Source organism: Neoarius graeffei, chromosome 27 (genome assembly GCF_027579695.1).
Source record: "Neoarius graeffei isolate fNeoGra1 chromosome 27, fNeoGra1.pri, whole genome shotgun sequence".
NCBI lineage: Eukaryota > Metazoa > Chordata > Actinopteri > Siluriformes > Ariidae > Neoarius > Neoarius graeffei.
Window position 1 is genome coordinate 8033610 of NC_083595.1, and position 25835 is coordinate 8059444.

Here is a 25835-nt window from a genome sequence, read left to right on the forward strand (position 1 = left end):
AATTTTAAAAAAAAATAGCTTTTTTTTTTCAAAAAATAAATCAGTTTCAACATCTATGTTGTCTTTGTACCATTTTCAATGAAATACAGGGTTTCTACGAGTTGTAAGCTTTCACATCCTGTTTCCATTTGCAGTTTACACAGCGTCCCAACTTTTTTGAAATTTTGGGTTGCATACAGGATTATGTATGTACGGAGGTGTGTCCCTCGTCTCTCGGCATGAAACGTGGCCAGTAAAAGTACCAAATGACTATTAAGGTGAGGTTATAGCAATATTACTTTAGATCGAGCAACAGAGACGCATTACGTGGTTACATCTATAAAACTGTTGAGAAAGTGCATCACTTTGCTCACTAAATGTTAGCTGGACAACAAAATACTTTTCACCGAGGCCTCTCTGGAGCTCAAATGATACAATTCCAAGTTCAGACTCCTCACTTCCGAGCTTTCCTTGAATGCAGCATTATTTTCTTGTGCACGGATGTGTTACTTGAATATGATTGGATGGTTTTAACGCTTAGCGCAAATAAACACCTTTTTTCAGTCCAAACAGCACCACGGGTTAAGGGCTCCCTTCCCCTCCCGCAGTCCCGGGATTCAAGTGCATCACTTTCTGGGCACTCAAACTCAAGAGCTGGACACTAGTTTTAATAAGCAAATGCAAAACAAACTTACTTTAATCTTTATTTCTTACCCATTTTCAAGAAATAACGAAAAACATTTGGTAAATATGCCCATGTCACTGTTCGGAAAATATAAAAATAATTTGACAACGTGCGGAAATAATCCTGATTGGTTCACATTTGTGTCATGTATTGCCATTTTGTTGTCAGTTGCATCCAGTACTGATGTCCGTTAGACTGAGCAGGGAAACACAAGCAGCAAGCTTCAGGAAGATAAGAGAGAGTTGGAACCAACATGAAAAGGTTTCAAACAAACCTACCAACTCTATAAACACTGTAAAAGTAGAGAGACAGTTTGTAAAGTGGAATTTGCAAAGCAGATTATACAGGCTGGATAAATTAAGACCGGTTAAAGCACATCTGGCTCAAGTTATCCTGCTAACCGGACAGCCAGTGAAACGTGCCAAGTGGCAGTGAACTGAAAAATACAAAACCTGGAATGATGCCGTCATTTCAAACCGTGACACTTTTTCAAAGTTTTAGCTTATCTAGTCACCTTAAACAGGTGTGCGTGGGGGTTATTCCATAGCTACGTTCCTTTGCGTAAGCCCTACGTTCTTGTCAGGAGGGAGATATAGACCTAAACCTGTAGGATACACAGACGTATGCAGTTTTCAGACAAGTTGCACTAGTTTCCTCAAACATGGCAGAGAAGGTGGACACGGGAAGTCGTGGACTCAGTAGGTTTCAAGTTTGAGAAGTCCGCCATCTCCTTCACTGACAAACCTCTTTCTTCCTCTGGGAAAGAAGTAGAAACAAGAAGCGCATTAGCTTTCAATACTGTATACAGAAACTTCTGTGCATGACATCTATTCAAGGGTTACAATTTGGGATTTAGAGGTCACTGATGTCAAAACAGAAAAAGCAAAGTGATCTTTTTGGAGACTCAAATTCTAGAGCTTATTGTTCACATTCAAAGGCCACATTATGTACAGTTTTCATTGCTGTGAATTATATTAGGTTTAAAGTTAAAACACACCCCAAACCCATCCTTGCCAATACAACTGCTTTTACACTACCGTTCAAAAGTTTGGGGTCACTTTGAAATGTCCTTATTTTTGAAAGAAAAGCACTGTTCTTTTCAACTAATCAGAAATCCACTCTATACATTGCTAATGTGGTAAATGACTATTCTAGCTGCAAATGTCTGGTTTTTGGTGCAATATCTCCATAGGTGTATAGAGGCCCATTTCCAGCAACTCTCACTCCAGTGTTCTAATGGTACAATGTGTTTGCTCATTGCCTCAGAAGGCTAATGGATGATTAGAAAACCCTTGTACAATCATGTTAGCACAGCTGAAAACAGTTGAGCTCTTTAGAGAAGCTATAAAACTGACCTTCCTTTGAGCAGATTGAGTTTCTGGAGCATCACATTTGTGGGGTCGATTAAATGCTCAAAATGGCCAGAAAAATGGCTTGACTATATTTTCTATTCATTTTACAACTTATGGTGGTAAATAAAAGTGTGACTTTTCATGGAAAACAAAATTGTCTGGGTGACCCCAAACTTTTGAACGGTAGCGTAGTTCTAAAACTGACTGTATTACAAAGTCCGTGAACATTGTTGGATTTGCTCTTCTGACCTCACTTCAGTTATTTTCAGCACAGAATACAAACGATCCAAAAAAAAAATCATTAAGTGAAGTCAAGAACCAATAGAATGGTGTGATAATGATGTTGAACCAAACTATCACACCACTCCATTGGCTAGAACCATAACGAGAGCCAATCAGCAGTGAGGTCACAATACCAAAAAAAAAAAAAAGTTCTAGTGATCATGAATAATGAATCCTCCAAAGGAGGGGGAAAGGGGAAGGAAAAACATTTTTTTGCACTATGACTGTCCACTTTCCCGATTAATTTTCAAAACATTGGACCCTCAGAATGCACCATTATTCCCCCCCCCCAATTTTTTTTCCAGGGGAGCGTGCCCCCAGACCCCTTAAAAGGGCATGACTGAGTCACACAATCTGATTTACCGCTTCTCTCTCTCTCTGGGTTGGCACATATGAAAAACCTGACAAAATCATGGAACACTTACCGACATGGACACAAGTCTCTGAGTTTTTTGTCAATGACTCCAGTACTAAAGCTCTTATCCACAAAGTGCTCCAGTAGAGAATACGCACACGGCACGTCGATGTTAATATCTGCAATATCCATATACACTCTCTCATAACCCTGTCGGGAGTAAAGACCGGTGTTTCAGTAAGTAAACACTATACAACATCTCCATGCTATACACAGAGTATATAGAACCTTCAGAGTTCTCCCCCCCCCTCATTTTTTGTTAGACTATTAACAGACCAAAAAAAAAAAAAAAAACCTCAAAATCAATCAATCAATCTCTTGTGGACAAGATGAGTTCTGCAGGTGTTCTTTAGCTGGTAGCTGCAGAGAAAAATGTGACCAGCAGGTGGTGTCGTACCCTTCTCATCTGGTCCAGAGTGATGACTGAAGAGTCAAAGAGAGATTTCAGCAGCTTCAGGATCATTTGAAGCGTCGTGTCGCCTTTGGATTCCAGAACCATCACGATCGCCTACGAGGGATAAGCAGCGTTCAGAATCACCACCTCAGGCGAATCAGGATGGTAACCAAATCTGCAGTATCTAAACTTATTCCTATCACAACCCTTTTCCATTTGCCACCTTCTGAGTACCAACACTACCAGGAACAAACGGTACTCCTAAACGGGCCCTGTGGTACCCTTCGTCAAAGTACGTCCACAGAAACGCATGCCATGATAGAAATACTAAAACATTACCTCGTAGACAAACTCATGATGGAAGTGCGGCACTTCGAGCTCCTTCAAACACCGTTCCGCCTCCGCCGTATCCCCTGAGAGCACGTACTCCTTCAGCAGCAGGTTTACCTGAGGAAGTGAAGCATGTACAGCCCAAGTAGTTCTTTAAACATGGCACACAATCAGATCTCATCAGCTCTACCACCTAAAGTCAATAAAATGCTCGATCCAAGAAACACATTCGCAGCACAGAGAAACAACCTGAGGTCAGGAGCCATGAGGTCTGTTTATGATCAACGTGAAAGTGCAAAAGTTTGCATGTCTTTGTGCTACAAAGGCAACAGGACATTTAGTGTGAAGACATGGCATTGTATTAATCATATGGGGGGGGGGAGAAATAATTTGACTTTATTTACCAACAACCTGAAAGCAGTTCTAAAGAAAAGGGAGGGGGGAAATTCACAAGCACTTTCATTTCCTCAGTAGCTCTTAAACCCATCACAAAACACCACCTTCTTCAAAGCAGGTCTGAAAACAAACAGTCTTGGACACACCCACATTAACTTTCAAAAGCATTCAAAACCACAGGGGAATGCAAACTTTTGCACTCCGCTCTATATTCCATTTTGGGCAGCACATTTCAGGCCACTAAAAGCAGATAAGCACTGGCTGAGGAGGTTTAGGTATTTGGAACACTGTTCTATAAATGCAAGTTATTGAAAACGTAATAATTACGTGCGCAAAAGGTTGTGAAATTAACATTAAAATGACACGTAAAACAGCTACACGTTTATCATCCAACAAGTTAGTGTCAAATAAGTAACAAAACTATTTAACCCCATTTCCCATAATATTTACATGATTAATCCAGAATTTTATTACGCAAAAAGCAAATCCGTGTCACTCAGTGTAATGATGTGGGTGGGCCGAGTCCTGACCTCTTTGATGAGTTGATTGACAGGTCTCTGTCCTCCCCCTGAGCCCCAGAGGTTATCCATCTTAAGGCCCGCCTCCTTGCTCATCTTGAGCAGTACGGCAGCACGGTCCAGAGCAGCCCTGTCAGTGTCACACACACGGCTGAGTACAGCTAAAATGACAGCCATGATTTAAATAATCAATCATTCCACCTGTCTGCAAACAAAATATTTATTATTTACAACCCCGATTCCAAAAAAGTTGGGACAAAGTACAAATTGTAAATAAAAACGGAATGCAATAATTTACAAATCTCAAAAACGGATATTGTATTCACAATAGAACATAGACAACATATCAAATGTCGAAAGTGAGACATTTTGAAATTTCATGCCAAATATTGGCTCATTTGAAATTTCATGACAGCAACACATCTCAAAAAAGTTGGGACAGGGGCAATAAGAGGCTGGAAAAGTTAAAGGTGCAAAAAAGGAACAGCTGGAGGACCAAATTGCAACTCATTAGGTCAATTGGCAATAGGTCATTAACACGACTGGGTATAAAAAGAGCATCTTGGAGTGGCAGCGGCTCTCAGAAGTAAAGATGGGAAGAGGATCACCAATCCCCCTAATTCTGCACCGACAAATAGTGGAGCAATATCAGAAAGGAGTTCGACAGTGTAAAATTGCAAAGAGTTTGAACATATCATCATCTACAGTGCATAATATCATCAAAAGATTCAGAGAATCTGGAAGAATCTCTGTGCGTAAGGGTCAAGGCCGGAAAACTATACTGGGTGCCCGTGATCTTCGGGCCCTTAGACGGCACTGCATCACATACAGGCATGCTTCTGTATTGGAAATCACAAAATGGGCTCAGGAATATTTCCAGAGAACATTATCTGTGAAAACAATTCACCGTGCCACCCACCGTTGCCAGCTAAAACTCTATAGTTCAAAGAAGAAGCCGTATCTAAACACGATCCAGAAGCGCAGACGTCTTCTCTGGGCCAAGGCTCATTTAAAATGGACTGTGGCAAAGTGGAAAACTGTTCTGTGGTCAGACGAATCAAAATGTGAAGTTCTTTATGGAAATCAGGGACGCCGTGTCATTCGGACTAAAGAGGAGAAGGACGACCCGAGTTATCAGCGCTCAGTTCAGAAGCCTGCATCTCTGATGGTATGGGGTTGCATTAGTGCGTGTGGCATGGGCAACTTACACATCTGGAAAGACACCATCAGTGCTGAAAGGTATATCCAGGTTCTAGAGCAACATATGCTCCCATCCAGACGACGTCTCTTTCAGGGAAGACCTTGCATTTTCCAACATGACAATGCCAAACCACATACTGCATCAATTACAGCATCATGGCTGCGTAGAAGAAGGGTCCGGGTACTGAACTGGCCAGCCTGCAGTCCAGATCTTTCACCCATAGAAAACATTTGGCGCATCATAAAATGGAAGATACGACAAAAAAGACCTAAGACAGTTGAGCAACTCGAATCCTACATTAGACAAGAATGGGTTAACATTCCTATCCCTAAACTTGAGCAACTTGTCTCCTCAGTCCCCAGACGTTTACAGACTGTTGTAAAGAGAAAAGGGGATGTCTCACAGTGGGAAACATGGCCTTGTCCCAACTTTGAGATGTGTTGTCATGAAATTTAAAAATCACCTAATTTTTCTCTTTAAATGATACATTTTCTCAGTTTAAACATTTGATGTGTCATCTATGTTCTATTCTGAATAAAATATAGAATTTTGAAACTTCCACATCATTGCATTCCGTTTTTATTTACAATTTGTACTTTGTCCCAACTTTTTTGGAATCGGGGTTGTACATCAATGAAGACTAATTTAGACTATAAAAATACGGTCTACGTAAAGCAACCAAATAGGAAGATCATAGGAGGGGCAAGTTCAGGAGTTAATACACCGCAGTAAATTGGACAGATATCCAACACTGATCTCAAACCTGAAGTTAAAGAGCAATTAAAATACCTTCCTTTGTGTTCGTTCTCCTTATTGGAAAAATTTCCGATCTCAAACTTGAACGCGCCCCGAATCAGCCACTTTAACAAGTCGAACAGAGTTACCCAGAAACCTAATTTTAATCAGATTCGTAACCGGATTAAAAACGCAACGAAAAACAAATCTCTGCAGTCAAAGCTCGCGTCTCCCCCCTATTCTAACTGCAGAAAAGGTGCCAAAAAGGACAAACAAATCCAGAACCTGCTTTTCCACCCAGTCTGGACTGAAAGCCTGTTTGACGAGTAAAAACACTAAACAAACCATTTACTGTTTTATAAACAGACAGATACAGACCAAACACGTCCGTTACACCAGATAATTGTAATCGCTTGGGAAAACCTTTACTTTGTGAAGAGAGGGGAAAAAAAAAAAAGCCCACACAACTACAAAATAAACTACAGGATATACATAAGCAAAATGTGCAAGAGAGAAATTTAATCCAATAAAAAGGTTGGAAATCTTTCAAACAGCATGAAGTTTCGGCTGTACAAAGCAAAAACGCAATGAAAAGGACAAAATACTGGATCTTGTTTGTGAAAGAGTGCCGTGTGAACTGGCAGTTAAGTCGGTTTGTGTATTACAGTTGAACTGCCTGCACTTGTATTTTTTTACTGAAACCCCACCCAGTGGGCATGCACTTCGAAGAACACAAACCTGGCATGTTCACAGTCCACTCTTCCTTTATAGCCATCGATGTAGCTCTTGGACAGAATCTGATCTGTTACAGCTCTGGCAATGAACTGACCAACCAGCTGCAAGCAAAGGGGGAAAAAAAAAAAATTACGCATTTAAAAAGCAACACAGTGGCGCTGTATCATAGTGGGACTCAAATTAGAATGAAATGAAAAATGGTAGGAGTATTTCAATAAACTAAAGATCTGACGGTCCTCTAGCTCACCTTAGAGCCTAATAAAACAAAACATCTTGAGACGTTCTGCAGAAATTTCTCCAGTGTGATTACAAAACAAGTCTGTGCTTTTCAGTTACTGCGACATTAATATTAACTGTAGGGACACTGTTGCTCAATTTTGAAGCCATAGTACTGTGTACGTTTAAAAAAAAAAAAAAAAAGTCTCTTTATATTTGCATACAAACATGCATTGATTTTAGGTACTCGTCATATTAAAAAGTATTTTAAAAAATCCGTGACTCGGAACAATGACGGATTATTAGAAAGACCATCTTTTAGACTAAAATCTTACAGGCTACAGCAGTCGAGAGCCCTTTCTGAACTTTCACTTTCCCGACTGCAGGGATGAGCTTAACTTAGGCCAAGTTTACATTAGACCGTATCTGTCTCGTTTTCTTCGCGGATGCACTGTCCGTTTACATTAAAACGCCTGGAAACGCCGGGAAACGGGAATCCGCCAGGGTCCACGTATTCAATCTAGATCGTGTCTGGTCCGGTGCTGTGTAAACATTGAGAATACGCGGATACGCTGTGCTGAGCTCTAGCTGGCGTCGTCATTGGACAACGTCACTGTGACATCCACCTTCCTGATTCGCTGGCGTTGGTCATGTGACACGACTGCTGAAAAACGGCGCGGACTTCCGCCTTGTATCACCTTTCATTAAAGAGTATAAAAGTATGAAAATACTGCAAATACTGATGCAAATACTGCCCATTGTGTAGTTATGATTGTCTTTAGGCTTGCCATCCTTCCACTTGCAAGTGGTAAGTGATGTGCGCTGGGATCTCACACACAGCAGCTCAGTCCCGAATCACTGCTCTGTGAGCTGCGCAGGGCCGGAGTGCGCACCCTCCAGAGGGCACTCGCTGTTCAGGGTGGAGTGATTTGGAGCGCAGGATGCCTGCAGAGCCAAGCGTATCAGTGTATTGGTGTTGCTGTGTGCACGCGAATCGTGTATTGGCGTTGCTGTGTGCACGCTAATCGTTTTAAAAACGTTAATCTGATGATCTGCTGATACGGTCTAATGTAAACCCCACCTTAACTGTAAAGAGGGGTTTTATAACGCAGCAGAGATAAGCCGACCATCAAGGACATCCGAAACCTTCAAACGTTACTGGAGAACATTACCGGAAATTAACAAACCTCAGTTAAAACTCAAGTTTGTATATTTAGAAATTTTTTTCTAAAAACTTTGTCTTCGGTATTGCATACATTAGACTTGAAGGTTTATAATTTATAAAAAAAAAAATAAAAAAAGGGGGGGGGGGGGGGGGGACGGGGACACCACACATCCAAGGACAATTTATTAAGTTTATTTTCAGGCATACTTTTTTTTTTTTTTTAAACCCATATACTTTATTAGACAAAGCCAAGTTCAAGTACACACATCCAAATTCTTTACGATTTGGTATCCATGTATAAACTTCCACATGAAAAGGTTAGCGAAACTGCTGAGAGAGAGACACACAAATTCAAAAGTTCTAATCTCCATTTTTATTTCTCTCTTTTAAATTGTTAGTGTTAACATCACCTGGCACTGACTGAATCTTGGTGTGTGAATATACACAAGTCTTAATACAGTGCATCCTTATGAACGCAATATAAAACATGTTCACTGCTAAGAAATTAGATTTGACCAAAACAGAGCAACACCGCAATGCAATTTATAACGTTATAGCAGCACCCAGGCGTCCATCATGTAACACCGGTACTGTTAAAACACTAAAATGCCCAGACATGTATTAAAAACCTTTATGATGCCTTCCTGTGAGTTACAGAATCTGCAAAATGGGGGGATTTCAAGTCTGGAAGATATGGTGTTAACCCACAGGGGATTTCCAGATGACTGCAGGACGAAGGGAAAAAAAAAAAAAAGGGCGAGGAAACGGTTCAGACTGGATTTGGGTTGTGTGTGTAAGCGAGGTGTTGTGGGTCATTTGCCTTGTTTACTCAGACAGTGAGGGGGTAACCAGTGGGGCACATTTTGTTCTGCATTTATTGAGAGGCCCTGATGAGAGAAAAGGGCTGCCTCTGCTGTTCTAATCTGAACAAAACCAGCTCAGCTTAACACACACACACACACACACACACACGAGAGAGAGAGAGAGAGAGAGAGAGAGAGAGACAGACACACACGCAGTGGGAGGGAAAAAAAAAAAAAAAAAGACTGCAGCAAGTCCAAATTGTGCACGCGCACGCTTTATCCCAAGTGCTGAACTTGCACTACGCGGCTGTAGGAGCTGAAGGGTATTTAAAGAACGTCAATCAAGCAGGTTATTAGAATATTAGGCCACACCTCATTAACACACCATCTGATCAAAAAGAGTCATTTAAAAAAAAAAAAAAACAACCAACCATCCACCCCTTTGGGTTTAACAGGTATTCCCCGACACACTTACCTGTGGCGCTGTGGGCGTGTCCAACACCAGGTCAGGCAGCTCTTTCAGCAGCTTGTGGAAGGAGGCTTCGATGTCGGAGCGGCTGAGGATTCTGCCGCACAGGCGTGACAGCAGAAGGGACGTGAGCTCTCTCTGACTCGCTTTGGCCTCCAACGCCAAGGACACAGCCAGAAGCGGGACATCACTACGCATGGAGCCCAGATTTAACTCGCCTAATAACTCCTAGAGAGGAATAAACAGCTATATGTATATATATTAAAAAAAAAAAAAAAAAAGATTCATTTTTAACCCTAAAATTTTGAAGTGCAAAAATTTCATAGGTTTGTAAAACATGACTCCTAGCCGTATAACCAAGCAAAGTTAAATTAAAGCAGCAGCTAGTTGCACGTGATCTTGTTTTCCTTTCATTGAAAAAAGTATAAAAATCACATCATACTGACATGGATTCATTCGGATTTGGGCGAGATAGAGTTACAGATATACTTCTAATTATTGTCTAGCTAAAACATTCATTTAGTTTTGATCACTATGACAAACGTGAGCTTGCATTAGAGTGTAACGAACTCGATACGAGCCGTTAACAAATCTTGTAACTTAATGCATGAAACGCGCTTACAACATATTTCCAAAGTGAATATTTTATTGTGTGATGGTGCATAGTGAGAAAGAGTGAGAGAATAGCCTTCAGGGCAGAGTCTTTAGTCCAACCACTGCGCAAGCAGTATAACAAAACCCCGCACACCGCCCGTGCGCTTTCCAAAAACAAACAATCCTCGCCAGCAAAAAAAAATAGGAAAAAAAAAGGAGCGATCTCACCTCTTCAGATGTGGGTTTAAGTCCGTATGTACCTTCCTCAAAAAGGGCGAAGAAGGAAAAAAATTAATCCTTAAGCGTGTAGTAGTCAATCTATCTCGGAGCACTGAAGAGTACTGAAGGATGTCAGAATGTCCGTGCGCCGGCTTCCATCTACCTTCATTCATTCCTCTTTCCGCTTCCCCATTCAAAACGAGCACGTGATTTAAAGGGTCTAAGGCCATAGGACAGGGGTGAGGAGGTGTGTGCGTGTGTCAGTGACAGGGTGAGTGACAGAGAAGAACCCTATAGACTTCCTATGCTCACGCTCGCCCCGAATTTCTCTTAAAGTGAGGCTTTCTGTGTCTTACTTTACATAGATACTATTTTACGCTACTGATAAGTAAAAATTTTATGTGGCTGATGCTACAAGAGGTCTGCGCGGGACAGAATTTTCAGTCCCGCTCCCGCCCACATTGTGCAGTCCCGCTCCCGCCCTCAAAGAATTATGATTTTCAGTCCCGCCCGCGCCTGCCATATTTTGTCCCGCTCCCGCCCGCAAATCCCGCATGATGCAGACGTTCGCGTTATTTCTCACGAAAGTTCTTGTCATTGGCTTGGGGAATTAAACATGCTGAGCTTAGCTGAGCTCTCCACTGACCGATCCTTCATTTATTGTAAGTTTATTGTTTAGACTCTGACATTCTGCTGACACATTCCAAGTTGAGCGCTGCATGCGCTCATGATTGACAGCTCTCGCTTTGCGCACTCGCACCCCCACTTCCGAGTCTGTGGCGTTATGATTCCAACCGCCATTTCATTCTCCTCTCATATGAAGTGCTGCGCAACCACAACCAGCTCCTCAGATTATACACTGTCTATTTCTAGCTTTAAATTGAACAATCTGTGCGACACAGTCCTTTTTAATACTAGTTAATACTTTTTAATACTTAGGACTAATACTCTTGACTTAACGGTAAATGTACCTCTTTTTAAAGCAGCACTTACTTCTGAAGCACTGTGAGCTTCACTAGAGGAGCTCTGCTCTTCTGCCATGATCGGAGATCTCAAACACGGAAGAGCAGAAAGGAATCGGAAATGTACGCGAGATTAGACCACATCCGCAAATTTAGGCATCTTAATGTTTTTATTAATGCCAAATAAAATATCCAACACAAATTATATACATCATAGACAAATTAATAATTTATAAATTTTATTTTAAACACGTTTTTAGTTAGCGGGACTGCAGCTCATCACCTCTCCCGCCCGCATTGTGCACTCCCCCTCCCGCCCGCAATCAGCTTTCAAAATTTGTCCCGCGCCGCACTGCTTTGCATCGGGTCCCGCGGGACTCCCGTGGGAGTGCAGGGCTCTAGCTTGCATTAGCTAGACGCTGAGACATTAACAAGACCAACATCCTGTACAGTGTCTGCCAACGTTAGTCTGAGTATAAAAGACTGACTAGTCACCTGACTGAACGAATACTGATCAGATAGAGCATCGTATTCATACTGACATGATAAAAAGCTAGCTAGCTAGCAAGAAGCCGCCACCTGTCACATGCACGCTCGAGCACAGTGAAATTCATCCTCTGCATTTAACCCATCTGAAGCAGTGGGCAGCTATGCTACAGAACCCAGGGAGCAGTTGAAGGTTAGGTGCCTTGCTCAAGAGCACGTCAACCCGAGGCCGCCCCATGAAACCGGAGCACCCGAAGGAAACCCACACGACACACAGAAATGTCCCAGTCGGCTGCTGGGCTCAAACCCAGAACCTCTTTGCTGCAAGGTGACCGTGCTAACCACTACACCACCATGCTGCCCCAGGGCCTAATCTAGGGCGCGTAATACACGATAATACGCGTTTTTTTATCTGTCTGTCGCACATCCACTTTTTGGGCACGAGAGTTTTCTTGCGCATTTATAAGTAGAGAGCGTGTAGTCGCGTTTTACTGAATCTTGTGCGTATCAATTTGTCAACACCAGCTAGCAAGCACTGCGGTAAATATAGTGTTGTTTACACACCAATCGGAAAATATCAGAAAGGACCGAAGTATTCCGAATGGTTTATTTAGCGGGTAAAACAGTTTTGTGAACTATTATATCATTGGTCACTGAACCGGAAGACAGTGTATCTCAACCAATCGTGTGAAGTGTTTTAAAAATACCCAAAAGCACACGGAATATCATTGTCTCATCCAAACATAATAAGTTTGTGTACAAATATGATCTTAGAGTAATTATATGACAGTGTGAAGACATACCAAGTCATTTGATTCTGATTGATAATGGTTTTTGAAGTTTGAATTTGATATTTTCCTAATGCCAATATACAATTAGTTTGATAATGTAAGTATTATGTAAGTTTTATTTAAAAATATTATGAAATTTAATCTGTTCTTGTGTAATTGTAGGTACTGTAAGATTGTAAATGATGGAGATTATATACTTTTTAGGAAGTCTGAATTTTGAGATTATCTCCCGTCATTTATGTCAAAATCTAGTTTAAACAGATTGTTTAATGTTTTTCACTTTCATGAAAGGTGGGCGGCACGGTGGTGTAGTGGTTAGCGCTGTCGCCTCACAGCAAGAAGGTCTGGGTTCGAGCCCCGTGGCCGGCGAGGGCCTTTCTGTGCGGAGTTTGCATGTTCTCCCCGTGTCCGCGTGGGTTTCCTCCGGGTGCTCCGGTTTCCCCCACAGTCCAAAGACATGCAGGTTAGGTTAACTGGTGACTCTAAATTGAGCGTAGGTGTGAATGTGAGTGTGAATGGTTGTCTGTGTCTATGTGTCAGCCCTGTGATGACCTGGCGACTTGTCCAGGGTGTACCCCGCCTTTCGCCCGTAGTCAGCTGGGATAGGCTCCAGCTCGCCTGCGACCCTGTAGAACAGGATAAAGCGGCTAGAGATGATGAGATGAGACTTTCATGAAAGGTGGTCTGAACAAAAATATGATAGCATTTTTAAATATTTGATAGTGATTTTATTTTATTCAGAAAGTCAGATTTTTCATATTATTAATTGTGGCAAGACTACCGTAGTTTCTGGACTATAGAGCGCACCTGTATATAAGCCGCATCCGCTCTATTTAAAAAAAAAAATTTTTTTAAAAAAGATATACAAGCCGCACCGGGCTATAAGCCGCAGATATCTATGTTGAAAAATTAGATATTTACTGCATGTACAGAACGATTTTGTACTGTAAATGTACATGTATGTACCTGAACTGATTCTTTCCGAACAGTGCCTTTTAACACGGCAGCAACTTTGCTGATTAAAACGGAACAGAACCAAGAGAAAATAACCGGTATTTATTTACCTTCATTTCTCCTGTGTTTGAAACCACAAGTCACTTTAATCATCTTCGCTGGATTTGAAAATAATTACCAGTTAGTAATTTGTCGTGCGTGTTCTATCTGCTAAAGATCTGCTAATTCTTCTTTGCATTGATTTTTCGTCTCTCTTATTTTTGATTCTACTTCCGGTTAGAGCGCCCCTAGGGGTGGAGAATAGCCGCACCTTTGTATAAGCCGCATGGTTCAAAACCTAGGAAAAAAGTAGCGGCTTATAGTCCAGAAAATACGGTACATGGATTTTAGACTAATCAAATGATGTAATATATTAACCTAGTCATATTTGAAATGCAACATTATACTACTGGTGGTCAAATTGGTAAAAAATAGGCTAGTCACATGATTTATAGTAAAACAGTAACCTAGTCATATAACAGAAAACTAGTCATATTTGTAAGGTTTTGCAGGATATAATTGTTCATATAGTTTTTGATCTAAAATCTTTACATTTTTAAAGTTCAGATCTGATCATAATGTTTGTGCAATACTATAAACTGTGGATAAGTGTTTGCTGATATGGTTTTCATATCACTGTATTAAAGGATATGTATAGTGCCATAATTATGAAATTATATAGATTAACATCCGATATGAATGTTTGTTACATGTATTTCGTTTTAATAATAAAACTGTTCTGTTTATAGATGTACTCTTGAAAATATCTACCAATGTATTACTTATTTTTCTGTCCCCACTAACTGGAACAAATGAGGGATATTTTTACCCATGTTAATATTTTCTGTCCCGTTTCTACAACTAGTGAGGGATCGGTCCCCTATTTTCAAATTCCTAGATTATCTGTGCCCAACCCACCAGATAACTAGGCTAGTGCAAGTTAATGGCAACGCAAAGGCCAAATTAAATGAAAATTCTACCGACATGTTTAAAACGTTGAAGGTTTTATCACTTTTTATGGAGTCAGGCAAGTGAAAAGGCATCAAAAGTGATTGAGAGACTGGCTCATTATTAGAAATGTAATCCTGTGCCAACACCTTGCCACTGCCATTTCTTTAAAAAAAAAAACCCGTGATTATCCCCAAGTGCTTAAGCAAAGCGTTTAACAGCTTAAAAGATGAGGTAACTTCTTGACCCTTGGAGAAATATCACTCTCTTGCATACATACCGCTACTTCATTGGCGTCTCCGTGCTCAAAGTACTCCTGTACGATGGGCGTGACCGTTTGAGTGAAGTTGTCCTCATCCAGTGGCAGCACCACCGTCTCGTACACACAGTTCTCCTGGACAAGAAGTAGTTAGTTAGTGACTGAATCTCTGTATTAATTAACTAACTATCACAGGTATAAATGACAGCCGTTAGTGTGCGACTGCGTTTAAATTATTCACTGCGTATCGATCATCTTGGTAAAGCTGTAACTCAGTTCAGGGTTTTTTTCTAGAAAAATTTAGTATGAGGGCGCTCACCATGGCGAGGGAGCGAAGCGGGGGGGGGATGGTGCTGGTTGTCCCCCCCCCCGCCATGCAAAGCCTTTGAAAAATGCTCCAATGGGACGTTCTGAGGCTATCTGAGAGGGAAATTGTAACAAATTGTCTGTCAACATTGAAAAAGAAAGTAGTAATCATCTTCTGCCCCGGACAGTCTTTGGCTTTCTTCCGTTTCGTGCCGCGGGATGACATCTTTAAATGCCCAAGCGTCAACAAAAACAACTCGCGAACTACTTGTCAAAAGCTTCCGCGCCGGTGGATGAAAGGTCATTCAGTCTCGAGAAATCTCGCTCTACAAGTCAGCTGACCTTGTATGTAACCCATGTCAAATCTTGCGAGAGCAGCCGCGACAAGTAAACATGGTGCCTCGGTCTGGAAAACGCCAATTCGGATTGTTTTTGCACCGTCTGGTGGTGTATCTACTATGATCGGAATATTTTTGGAGCAATTATAACGCATTTGATGATCAGACACATTGTCACGTACAGTAGTGTTGCTGGGATGTTTTCACGGAGTCGGTAAGGGGGCGCACGCCGAGAGTAAGAGGGCGCAGCGCCCCTGTTCCCCCGTTTAGACGAAAACCTGCAGTTGGACGTTGAGACAATCGTTTATGCCATGGGGTTTCTCTAAGCAAAACCAAAAGAGGCTGACAAGTCATTCTTTAATTAGTAACATTTCAGGGCACACTGTTTTACAAAACTAATCAGCTTCAGGGTAGCAAGAGTCGCAGCTTCATCACACCACCCCGCAGTTGATTAGTTTCCTATAATACACCAGCACTGTTTTATTCTTGAGAACTTTTTTTTTTTTTTTTGCTATCGTAGGCCAGTCAGCTTGAAGTTTATCTAAAAGTACTCAAGCTACAGTCCAGTGCAGCGTTGGACAGGTTTTTTTAAACCAAACGGCATGTTGATGTGCCGTAATTACAGTAATTACGATCCTCTGCTTGTTTAACTGTGTATCAAACTTTCCCTGTCATTTTATAGAGCCGACCATATAATTATTTATGTGAAAGATGTTGGAGTGTTTGCATGCGTGCGTTTCCATAGAAACTTTCCTGAGCAAGTGATGCAGGCCACCTTGTGTGCACGCTTTCAGACTGACATCAGGTACCCAAGTGTTCGTGCAAATCCCCTACCTGATCCTCATCATAATTGGGGTCCCGGACATCAACCTCTTCCTCATCATACACCTCTCCTGGTGTTCCCCACACACCTTTACCACCAGCACCACCTAGCACACACACACACAGAAATAAGATGATGTACACACTGCTGCTGCACTATTCTGTACATGCTGTTCCTGTCCCTGCTGTACGTGCACGCGCACACGTTTCACACTGAACCCGGTCCAGCTGAAAACATATATACTGCTGCACATGCCGTTCCTGACTCTGCTGTACGTGCGCCAGTGCACACAGCATGTTAATATATGGAGAAGGAGACAAGGGCAACTCTCTCTCTCGCACAGAATATCTGAGACAGATTTGGGTAACAAGCAGCCAGCATGGCTTAAACCTGAATTAGTACATAAAATGTGACACTAAATACACGCGAGCAAAGATGCAGTCTGGGTGAGTGAGTGAGTCCATACACACTGTTCCACTCTTCCCACTACACAGACTTACACAACACACACTGCCTGATTAACGACTGACCGACCCGGTTACACAATTGAGAGGGGGTGCACACAGAGAAAGAAAACGGTCATGGCTTTCAATAATTGAACTGATCTTTTCCTGCAGCAGAATGACTACAACACAGTTTAAATTGTGGGGGGGCTCTAGTGCACAAGGGATGTTATTTTGGGTTTTCTGAAATCAACACATGGTCAAAAATGACACACACACACCACGCCTAATACTTGGTTAAACGCAAGTTTCTTTTTGACCAGATGCTTTTTGTTAGCCATCAACAAGTTCCGTTTTTTTTCCTGACCAGGCAAACCAATTTCCTCTCAGCTGAGAGTGACAGTTTGGGTCTTCTGCCAGCAAAGTACCTACACCTCCCAATAACTCATTCTTACATACAGTAGTTTGAACTGATCTTGGAATCTGCAGTTCTTTAGAAATGGCTCAAAGAGACATTCCTGATTTGCGCAAATCCATGATCCTTTTTCTCAGATCTGCACCGAGCTCCTTGGACTTTCCCCATTGTACCGCGTGTTGGTCGATCTAAGGAGTGCCGTCAAACAAACCCGTTTTCTGTTGGCACAGCTGGTCACTCCTCTATAGTCAGTCAATCAACACTAACAGGAAGTCAAGAGGCCTTGGCAAGTTAGAAAACATTCTGAAACTTTCAACGCCACTGAATTAAGCAGCCAAGCTCTAATCCAAGTTCTCCAGAAAACCTGAACTAAACAGCTTTAAAAAAAAAAAAAAAGTAGGCGACGGCTCTGGAATTTGCAGTGGCGAAGTACACGCTAATGCTTGGGGGGGGGGGGGGGGGGGGGGGTCCTGAGGGCATGCCCCCCCAGAATAATTTGAAATTTACACGCTTTCGGGTGCATTCTCAGCTAATAAAATTACGAGCCCTTTCCCTGTAAATGCTTGCAAAACATGGAGGAAATTTCCCTCCAGATGTGTCTCTGCTTGGCTCTCTCAGGCCCTGTCCACACAGCAACGGATTCAGGTGAATCTGATAAAATTGTTTATCGTTTTGGCCTGGCATCCACACGGCACCGGCGTTCTGGGTGCCCCAAAACGAAATCTTTTGAGAACGGGTTCCAGAGTGGAAAGATCTGGCAACGGAGCCGTTGCGAAGTCGTCTGGATGAGTAGAATGGATTTGTTTACGATGACGTCACAACCACATGTGCTTCACGCCGGGTAGAAGTGTAACGAACTCGATGCGAGTTGTCAACAAATCCTATAACTTGGTTCATGAAACGCGCTTACAAAATATTTTCACTGTGAATATTTATTGTGTAATGGTGCAAAGTGAGAGAGAGAGAGAGAGAGAATGAATAGCCCTTAGGGCAGAGTCAATCCCACCAGCAAAAATAGGGAAAAAAAAAAAAAGGAGCGATCTCACCTCTTCAGATGTTGGTTTAAGTCCTACAATACATTCCTCAAAAAGGGCGTAGAAGAACAAATTAATCCATCAACGTGTAGCATTCAATTTATTCCGGACCATTAAAAGACGCCGCCTTCCGCGTACAATCATACGTCATCCTCGCCGCCATATTGGATGGGTCAAAGTGGAGAATAAAGATGCCTCATTCATGTGCTGCGTTTAACTGTACCAACAGGTTTACCGTCCAAACGAGATCACATAGGATTACCTTTCACAGGTGAGACTGGAAAAACACTTTTCATTGTATTTGGTCATTATAACGTAATTTTACGAGCAGATTTTTCTGACTGTGGCTAATATGAAGTCTCGCGCATAATAGTTTATGCGCATGCGTCCTTATTCTGGTGTCTCCGATGGGACCGTCTTACAGCGCACCTAGAGGTGTGGCATGTGTATTGCATCGTTTTCAGCAAACGTTGCGTTGCCATATGTACCTGATATTTGACTGATCCGTTGCCCATGTGGACGCGATATATATATATTTTTTTTTAAATCTCGTTGCCGTTGTCGTGTGGATGTAGCCTCAGTTACCCTGTGTAGTACACTACCCGGCTCTGTAACATAACTACATATGCTATGGCGTGGTCACGTGGTCCGGCTCAGCCAGTCAGAGCACGAGAATTGCTTCCAGTCACGCTAGACCCGAATCAAAGAATTTTATGGTGGAATAATTGGATTCTCAGTAAATTATGGACAGCACACACCATATATTTAAAAAAAAAAAAAAAAAAAAAGTCACGAACATTAAAAGGTAAGTCGTCCTCCCCTCCGGGATCGAGTAGCCGGTGCAGACCGCCTGCGCAAGTGGAGAAAGCCACCGGTTGCCAGTGCTTGTGGACATCTCTGCAAGTGAGTGTACATTTTTGATCCAGTAGATGTAAAATTTTGACCTAGTATCGACTTCAGAAACGACAACGTGTGCACCAAGCCCTCATTTCCCCCCCATTAAAAGACGCTGTACAATTACTCTACCACAGAAAAAGAACTCAATCACTGAAATGTCCAATATCGCCATGATGCCTCTGTATTTTAAAAAAAAAAAAAAAAAAAAAAAACAACTTCTGACTGCAAATGTATATAGAGAGACAAGGCGAGAAATAAAAACAGAACAGCAAGCAAGATAGAAACAAAAAAAGAGAGAGAGATGGAAGCGTTTGCTTGTCCTGCCTCCACAGTCCCTCCTACACCATAAATCAGATACTCCGCATAATCAATATCTGCAGCTCCACACTCCACCTTCTGCTTCTAAATCACTCTTCGGTTCTCTCACACACAGCCAGTGTCACAAATCAGCTTCACAGAACCCCTGGGGGTTGATCTTGATCCCTAATGGAGCTGACGGTGATGCTGAAGCAACCTTCAGGTGTCTCAAACAACAAATCTCAGTCCACACCAGCGCTGGGATTAAATATTGACACCCTTACATTTACTTCATTATTAAAACAGACCGTACTCATGAAAGCAGTTCACAGACACCCCTTCTACTACGACGAGTGAGTTTCTTTTACACCCCCAGTAGTAAGCATGTTTTAAAATCGAGAGAAGTGTGATGCTAAAATGAAACTTCCCAAAACACAGCTTACATCCAAGTTTCACCCTTTCTTCTGTATTTAGAACTGGAGTCAGATACTGCTGATCTGGACCCAGGAATTGCTGCTGGAATCATAAGGACAACCCTGTTGCTCATCCCAGCACTCTTTACACCTCCACACTAGTTTATATAAATAATAAAAAAAATAAAAAATCCACACCATCTGGTCTCACACAGAAGAACAGGACCCTTTTCCATGAGAGAGCGAGCGAGAGATCCCTCGCCACAGTCACGTCAGATTTATTAGTGATCTAAAATCACCTTCCAGGTTTCTCTAACAGTCTACAACCTACACACAAGCCAACTGATACCCCTTTTCCACCAAATCAGTTCCAGGGCTGGTTCGGGGCCAGTGCTGGTGCACAACTCGTTCAACTTGCGAGCCAGCTGAGAACCAGTTTGCTTTTCCATAGCTCGCGGTGCTAAGGGAAGTCACGTCATTACGTCGCTACATTTGCATAAACCTTGGCGCAAACATGGAAGAAGCAGCAGCAGCAGCAACAAGAACAATGGATGACTTCGCGCTTGTACAGCTGCTGCTTCTCGTCACTTAAAAATGGCGATCTTTCAGTCTTGTTATTGTTCTTAACAACTAGGGCTGCACGATATCAGAAAAATATGCGATATTCGATAACATGACTGAATATCTCGATATCGATATACATCACGATAATTAAATATATAATGTTTTTCTTACCTCTACTCGCTGTTCTGCCCTGTATCTAGCATTTAAAAAAAAAAAACAATGCATCGCTTCCATTCCAACATTTTTTATTGGAAAAACATGGCTACACCTGCAATGGTGTCCATCAATCATCTTTAAATCTCTTAATTTTTGTGAGCGCAGCAGAAAATGTCTTAAGTTGAAGTAAACAAAAAACTGAAAACTACATTACATTAACAAAGCATTCAAAATGGCAATTTCAGCGGCTCCCGGGAGATGAAGGTGAGCGACACAGATTCACCATAAACTCAAACACAATCTGTTAATAACACATGCGGGTGAGAGAGCAGTGGTGTGTGTGAGAGAGAGAGAGAGAGAGAGAGAGAGAGAGAGGTAGCGTGTGTGAGTGAGCAAGCGGTAGTGTGTGTGTGTGTGTGTGTGAGTGAGAGAGAGAGAGAGAGAGAGAGGTAGTGCGTGTGTGAGTGAGAGAGCACAGTTTTAATGCTTCTGTACAGCAGTGTTTGTCCCAGTGAGCCACCCCACCACTGTTTTACAGGTACATGTCTTGCAAAGTACCCGAGTTTGCAGTACATCACCCCTCCTGAATCCAAAGTACTTCCAAATAGCAGACGTGCATTTTTTTTTTTTTGGAAACCAGTTCCTCCTCACACAAGTTTGTCTCACCACACTTGCTCCCGCCTTCTGCCATCACCACGAGGCTTTTACTTGTTTTGCAATAGGGGGTGGAGTTACCCCGCGGTGCTTGTTGACATTCAAATGTGATTGGACGGCACAGAAAAATGTGCCTTTTATCGAAATTTAAGTAATTTTTGCGGTATGTGTATCGCAAACTATGATATCGCGATATCGATACTTTTTCGATATATTGTGCAGCCCTATTAACAACTCCACCCCCCCACTGACATAAGCGGTTCTTTCTTCTGGCCCAGCAGAGAGTTGGTGCTAGCCTGGAACTGGTTTTTCTGGCCCCAGAGCCAGTTCTTTGTCAGTGGAAACAGAAAACCCGGTTCCAAACTAAGCACTGGCCCCGAACCAGCCCTGGAACTGCTTTGGTGGAAAAGGGGCATGAGCTGCTCTTCAGGATGAGCTGATTAACATACCTAAAGAAGCAACACAAGTTAAAGTGCATATCCTGGACCAATTTCGTTTTTAAATATGAAAGTACATCCCTTTACACACTCATCCAGAAGGGTAATTTTGCACAAGGCCATCTGTCTACAGCAGAACAAAAATAAAACGCGTCTGGAAAAACCCCAAGGGAGTCTGGAGCCAGATTCGTGACGTTCTCTGCGGAAGCGCCAGCAGGCTGCGTGAGCGTTGCACGGTTTCAGTGCACAGCCTGTGTAGACCAAGCGCTCCCATTGTCCGGTCTCCTGGAAAACGATGAGTACTAATCCCATCAAGATTGGTGTTGTTACACCCTCCTCCGATACATCTGTTAACCATTTTAATAATTACGCGATAACGTTGAAGAAATTTGCAGAAAACCACCAGGTCGTTTTCTCATAAACAAACCAGCGCTGACGTAGGATTCAGAAGGAGGCGTCCCGCACGTACGTGACGTCATGAAAATCAATATTTGCCGGGAAATCCAAACGCCAAGTTTTTTCAGAGGCGGACCAATTCGCCTCAAATGGCTTGATTTCAACTGAATTTCTGGCATTTGACCAAAAAGTTCCATATAAAATAGGAGAATTACATTGACCTTGCTCCTGAATTTACCTGTGATATGCACTTTAACAAGTCACATACACTGGGGTGTGGATTTGTGTTTTGCTTCCCCCCAGCTTGCGACAGTTTCGCTTTGCAGATCATGCAGCGTGAATTATTTCTGGCTCACTGTACATGCACACAAAAAGCATGCCTTTATATAGCTTGAGCACGCACCCACTGAGTAGGATTACTAAAGAGGAGCTGAGAGAAGAACCAAAGACCACTAGGAGTTTAGGACACTTCCATCCAGATTTTGTACCAAACCCCTGCTAAAATCATACAAGTACACATAACTCAAACTTGCATGAAGGCGCACAGATGGAAATCCAAACTACTGGTCCATTGGTCAGATTACACACAAAATGAAGCAATTCTTTTATTTCTTCATTTCGATTCCTTTTCGCCAAGCTCGTTTATAAGTTACACAACGTTCCGGACGCTATGAATAAAAATCAGGAAATGGAAGCAAGTCAAATTTATATTGCACTCTTCAGTGACAAGTCACAGATTGTTAACAAGAGCCACTATACAGCACACAACTGGAACGGAGCACGTTTGCAACCGGCTCCTCTTGGTTACAAACAACTCGTAAAACATGCCTCAAGTGCGACACGAAGGCGTTCAACAAGCTCTGGCATCTTCAGGGTGTGTTGTGTGCATTCAGGGAAAAAAAAAAAAAAAAAGGATCAGCTAAATAGGGATTAAAAGCTTGAATACAACAAAGACATGCGATTGTATCACCATGAAAAACAAGTAGTTACTAAAATCACACCACCAACGCCTACACACACACACCATCTCTGGATGTGACAAGAGAAAAACTTGGGGGGGGTTTGATCCTGTCAGGCTACTAAATCAATCAGCAGTTAGTGTACAAGCTGCTGGATTTTGCTGGCAATCTTAACCCAGTTTTTGAAACGTTTATTCACCCAAATAAAGAACGAAACCTCTGAAAAGCACGCTGTTGGAACAATAATCGGGGTGGCGTCAATAATCAAATCATCGAAGCGGTTCATTCCTCTCGTTCGACAGCAATTTGCCATATTACAGTTCATTAAGCAATTTTTATAGTCACGTTTAAGATCGCTGAACGTCGACGACGCAAGACACACGATAACGCCTTCAAATAATTAATCACGCTACTGTTGCCCCTTTTCCACCAAAGCAGTTCCAGGGCTGGTTCGGGGCCAGTGCTTAGTTTGGAACCGGGTTTTCTGTTTCCACTGACAAAGAACTGGCTCTGGGGCCAGAAAAACCGGTTCCAGGCTAGCACCAACTCTCTGCTGGGCCAGAGGAAAGAACCGCTTACGTCAGCGGGGGGCGGAGTTGTTAAGACCAACAACAATAACAAGACCGCGAAAGATCGCCGTTTTTAAGCGACGAGAAGCAGCAGCTGTACAAACGCGAAGTCATCCATTATTATTGTTGTTTCCGCTGCTGCTTCTTCTGTGTTGTTTTTGCTTTGATATTCGCGCCAAGGTTTATGCAAATGTAGCGACGTAACTGACGTATACAGCGACGTAACTGACATGGCGCCACTTAGCACCGTGAGCGATGGAAAAGCAAGCTGGTTCTCAGCTGGCTCGCAAGTTGAACGAGTTGTGAACCAGCACCGGCTCCGAACCAGCCCTGGAACTGATTTGGTGGAAAAGGGGTATGAGTCACACAAAAAAACAAACCCTTCCATTCTGAAAACTGAACAGACACTGGAGACTCCTTCTAGAGGCGTTAAAGGACTCCTTACAGAAAACGGGTCCATGTGCGAGCCGTTACTGGAAAAATGCTAACGCGTTCAAACCAGCGCATTAATATAAACCTACACGACTTTCAGCTCTGCAGTTACAGGGGGAGAAAAAAAAAAAAAAGTCAGCACCTTCTGACAAACCGGAATCGAGAATCCAGCCGAGCCGAGGTAGAAAAGTGGGCAGAGTTTATTAGGATGATCGACGTTATCTTAAAAAAAAAAAAAGTTATATACAAAACATCTCAAGTACAAGATGGAGGTCACGTGCGCTTTTTTTATTATTTATATAAAGACAGAACGCTGGAATTAATCAGTGGTGTATTTACAGCGTAATTGGTTTATGACCTCATGAAGGAGATAATGCTGACTGATGGAGAATCTCGGCCATCCCGTTCACTCATTAACCTCAACATGCAGGGAAACAAAGGAGGAGTGTGGACAAACACTGACTCACTGAACACCGTGTACTCAGACCAAACTGCACCTTCTTGCGCCACTTTACTCCTTTATCTCGCATACAGCAAGGCCAAGAAAATAAAAACACCGCTCTTGATAACAGCCTCCTCTTAAAGTTATAATTCATTTTAACGCTCATCAGCACAAACAGATGGCGAGCTACAGCGGAGGAATGTTTCTCGCACCTTTCTTTGGCAGGCCCCTCCCTTTGCCCAGGCGTGATCTGCGGTCCAACACCTTGCCTTTGGGGCTGGTGGGGGGTGCGGTGGAGCGGGACGCGTCCCCGTTCTCGCTCAGAGAATCCCCCCGGCCAGAGTCTCTGGACGAGTTCTTACGGAGGCGCCGCTTGGCCCTGGCCTTGAGCCGAGCCTCGTGTACGGTTCCCACTGGTGCCGGAACCCAGTTTCCGTTGATCTCGTTCTTGCCTCTGGACCCGAGGCCGTTTTCCTCGCCGCCCGACTGATACGAGTCACTCAGATCGTCCGCTTCTGCAGAGAGATGGAGCAAACACTCAGATAAAGTGGAACAACGTTTCATTTATCTAAAAACATACAAGCCTTTTTTGTCACGAGGAAAAAAAAAAAAAAAAATCAGCACATTAGATCCACACTTCCTACCGGGTCACTGATGAGACAACTACTGAAAGATGGAACATTCTGCAGGAAGTACATTCACGTCTTTTTTTTTTTTTAAAAGGCAAAAGGGGGGGCGTCATGACTCAGGTGGATAAGGCGCCATACCATAAATCCGGGGACCCGGGTTCGATTCTGACCCAAGGTCATTTCCCAATCCCTCCCTGTCTCTCTCTCCCACTCATTTCCTGTCTCTACACTGTCCTATCCAAATAAAGGTGAAAAAAAGCCCAAAAAATTAAAAAAAAAAAAAAAAAAGGCAAAAGGACTCGGCAGACAGAAAAAGAGTCCTGATTTTGACTTTGGCAGGATGCGCTAAAGAGACGAATCCTAACAATCGGCTCAAACAATTCCTCAGGCGGCGTGCGGGCCGATGGTTTAGTTCCCTGCTCACAACTTTAATGCCGACATGCATTTACAAACTGATGTTTAAAATAGAACAAACACCTATAACCCTGATTCCATTGCATCAAGTCATACACACATCGTGACCTCTGATTAAATGCGTCTCGAGGCGTTACGGGGGTGGGGCACGAAAGTGGCAAAAATAAATAAGTCACATCGATTTGTGCATTATTCTTCATTCCGCTCAACTAGCTTTGGAAATTTATATATAGATATTATGTTTGTTCACGGAAACTTACAGTACATTAATTCCTATTACAAGCTGCTAC

At 42.6% G+C, this 25835-nt stretch overlaps 1 protein-coding gene across 2 annotated transcripts in view; it reads right to left on the reverse strand.

Annotated features, from left to right (window-relative positions):
• Positions 1 to 665: 665 nt before the first annotated feature.
• pdcd4b (programmed cell death 4b) overlaps positions 666 to 25835 on the reverse strand; it is a 30641-nt gene continuing 5471 nt past the window's right edge. For both annotated transcript variants that reach the window (XM_060911517.1, XM_060911518.1), the window contains exons 3-12: positions 24715 to 25017; positions 16406 to 16500; positions 14949 to 15062; positions 9682 to 9903; positions 7026 to 7123; positions 4364 to 4481; positions 3447 to 3554; positions 3111 to 3221; positions 2724 to 2863; positions 666 to 1420 (exon numbers count right to left, since the gene is read on the reverse strand). In XM_060911517.1, coding sequence (XP_060767500.1) covers positions 1360 to 1420; positions 2724 to 2863; positions 3111 to 3221; positions 3447 to 3554; positions 4364 to 4481; positions 7026 to 7123; positions 9682 to 9903; positions 14949 to 15062; positions 16406 to 16500; positions 24715 to 25017 — 1370 coding nt within the window. In that variant the 3' untranslated portion in view covers positions 666 to 1359. The remainder of the gene's footprint in view (positions 1421 to 2723; positions 2864 to 3110; positions 3222 to 3446; positions 3555 to 4363; positions 4482 to 7025; positions 7124 to 9681; positions 9904 to 14948; positions 15063 to 16405; positions 16501 to 24714; positions 25018 to 25835) is intronic.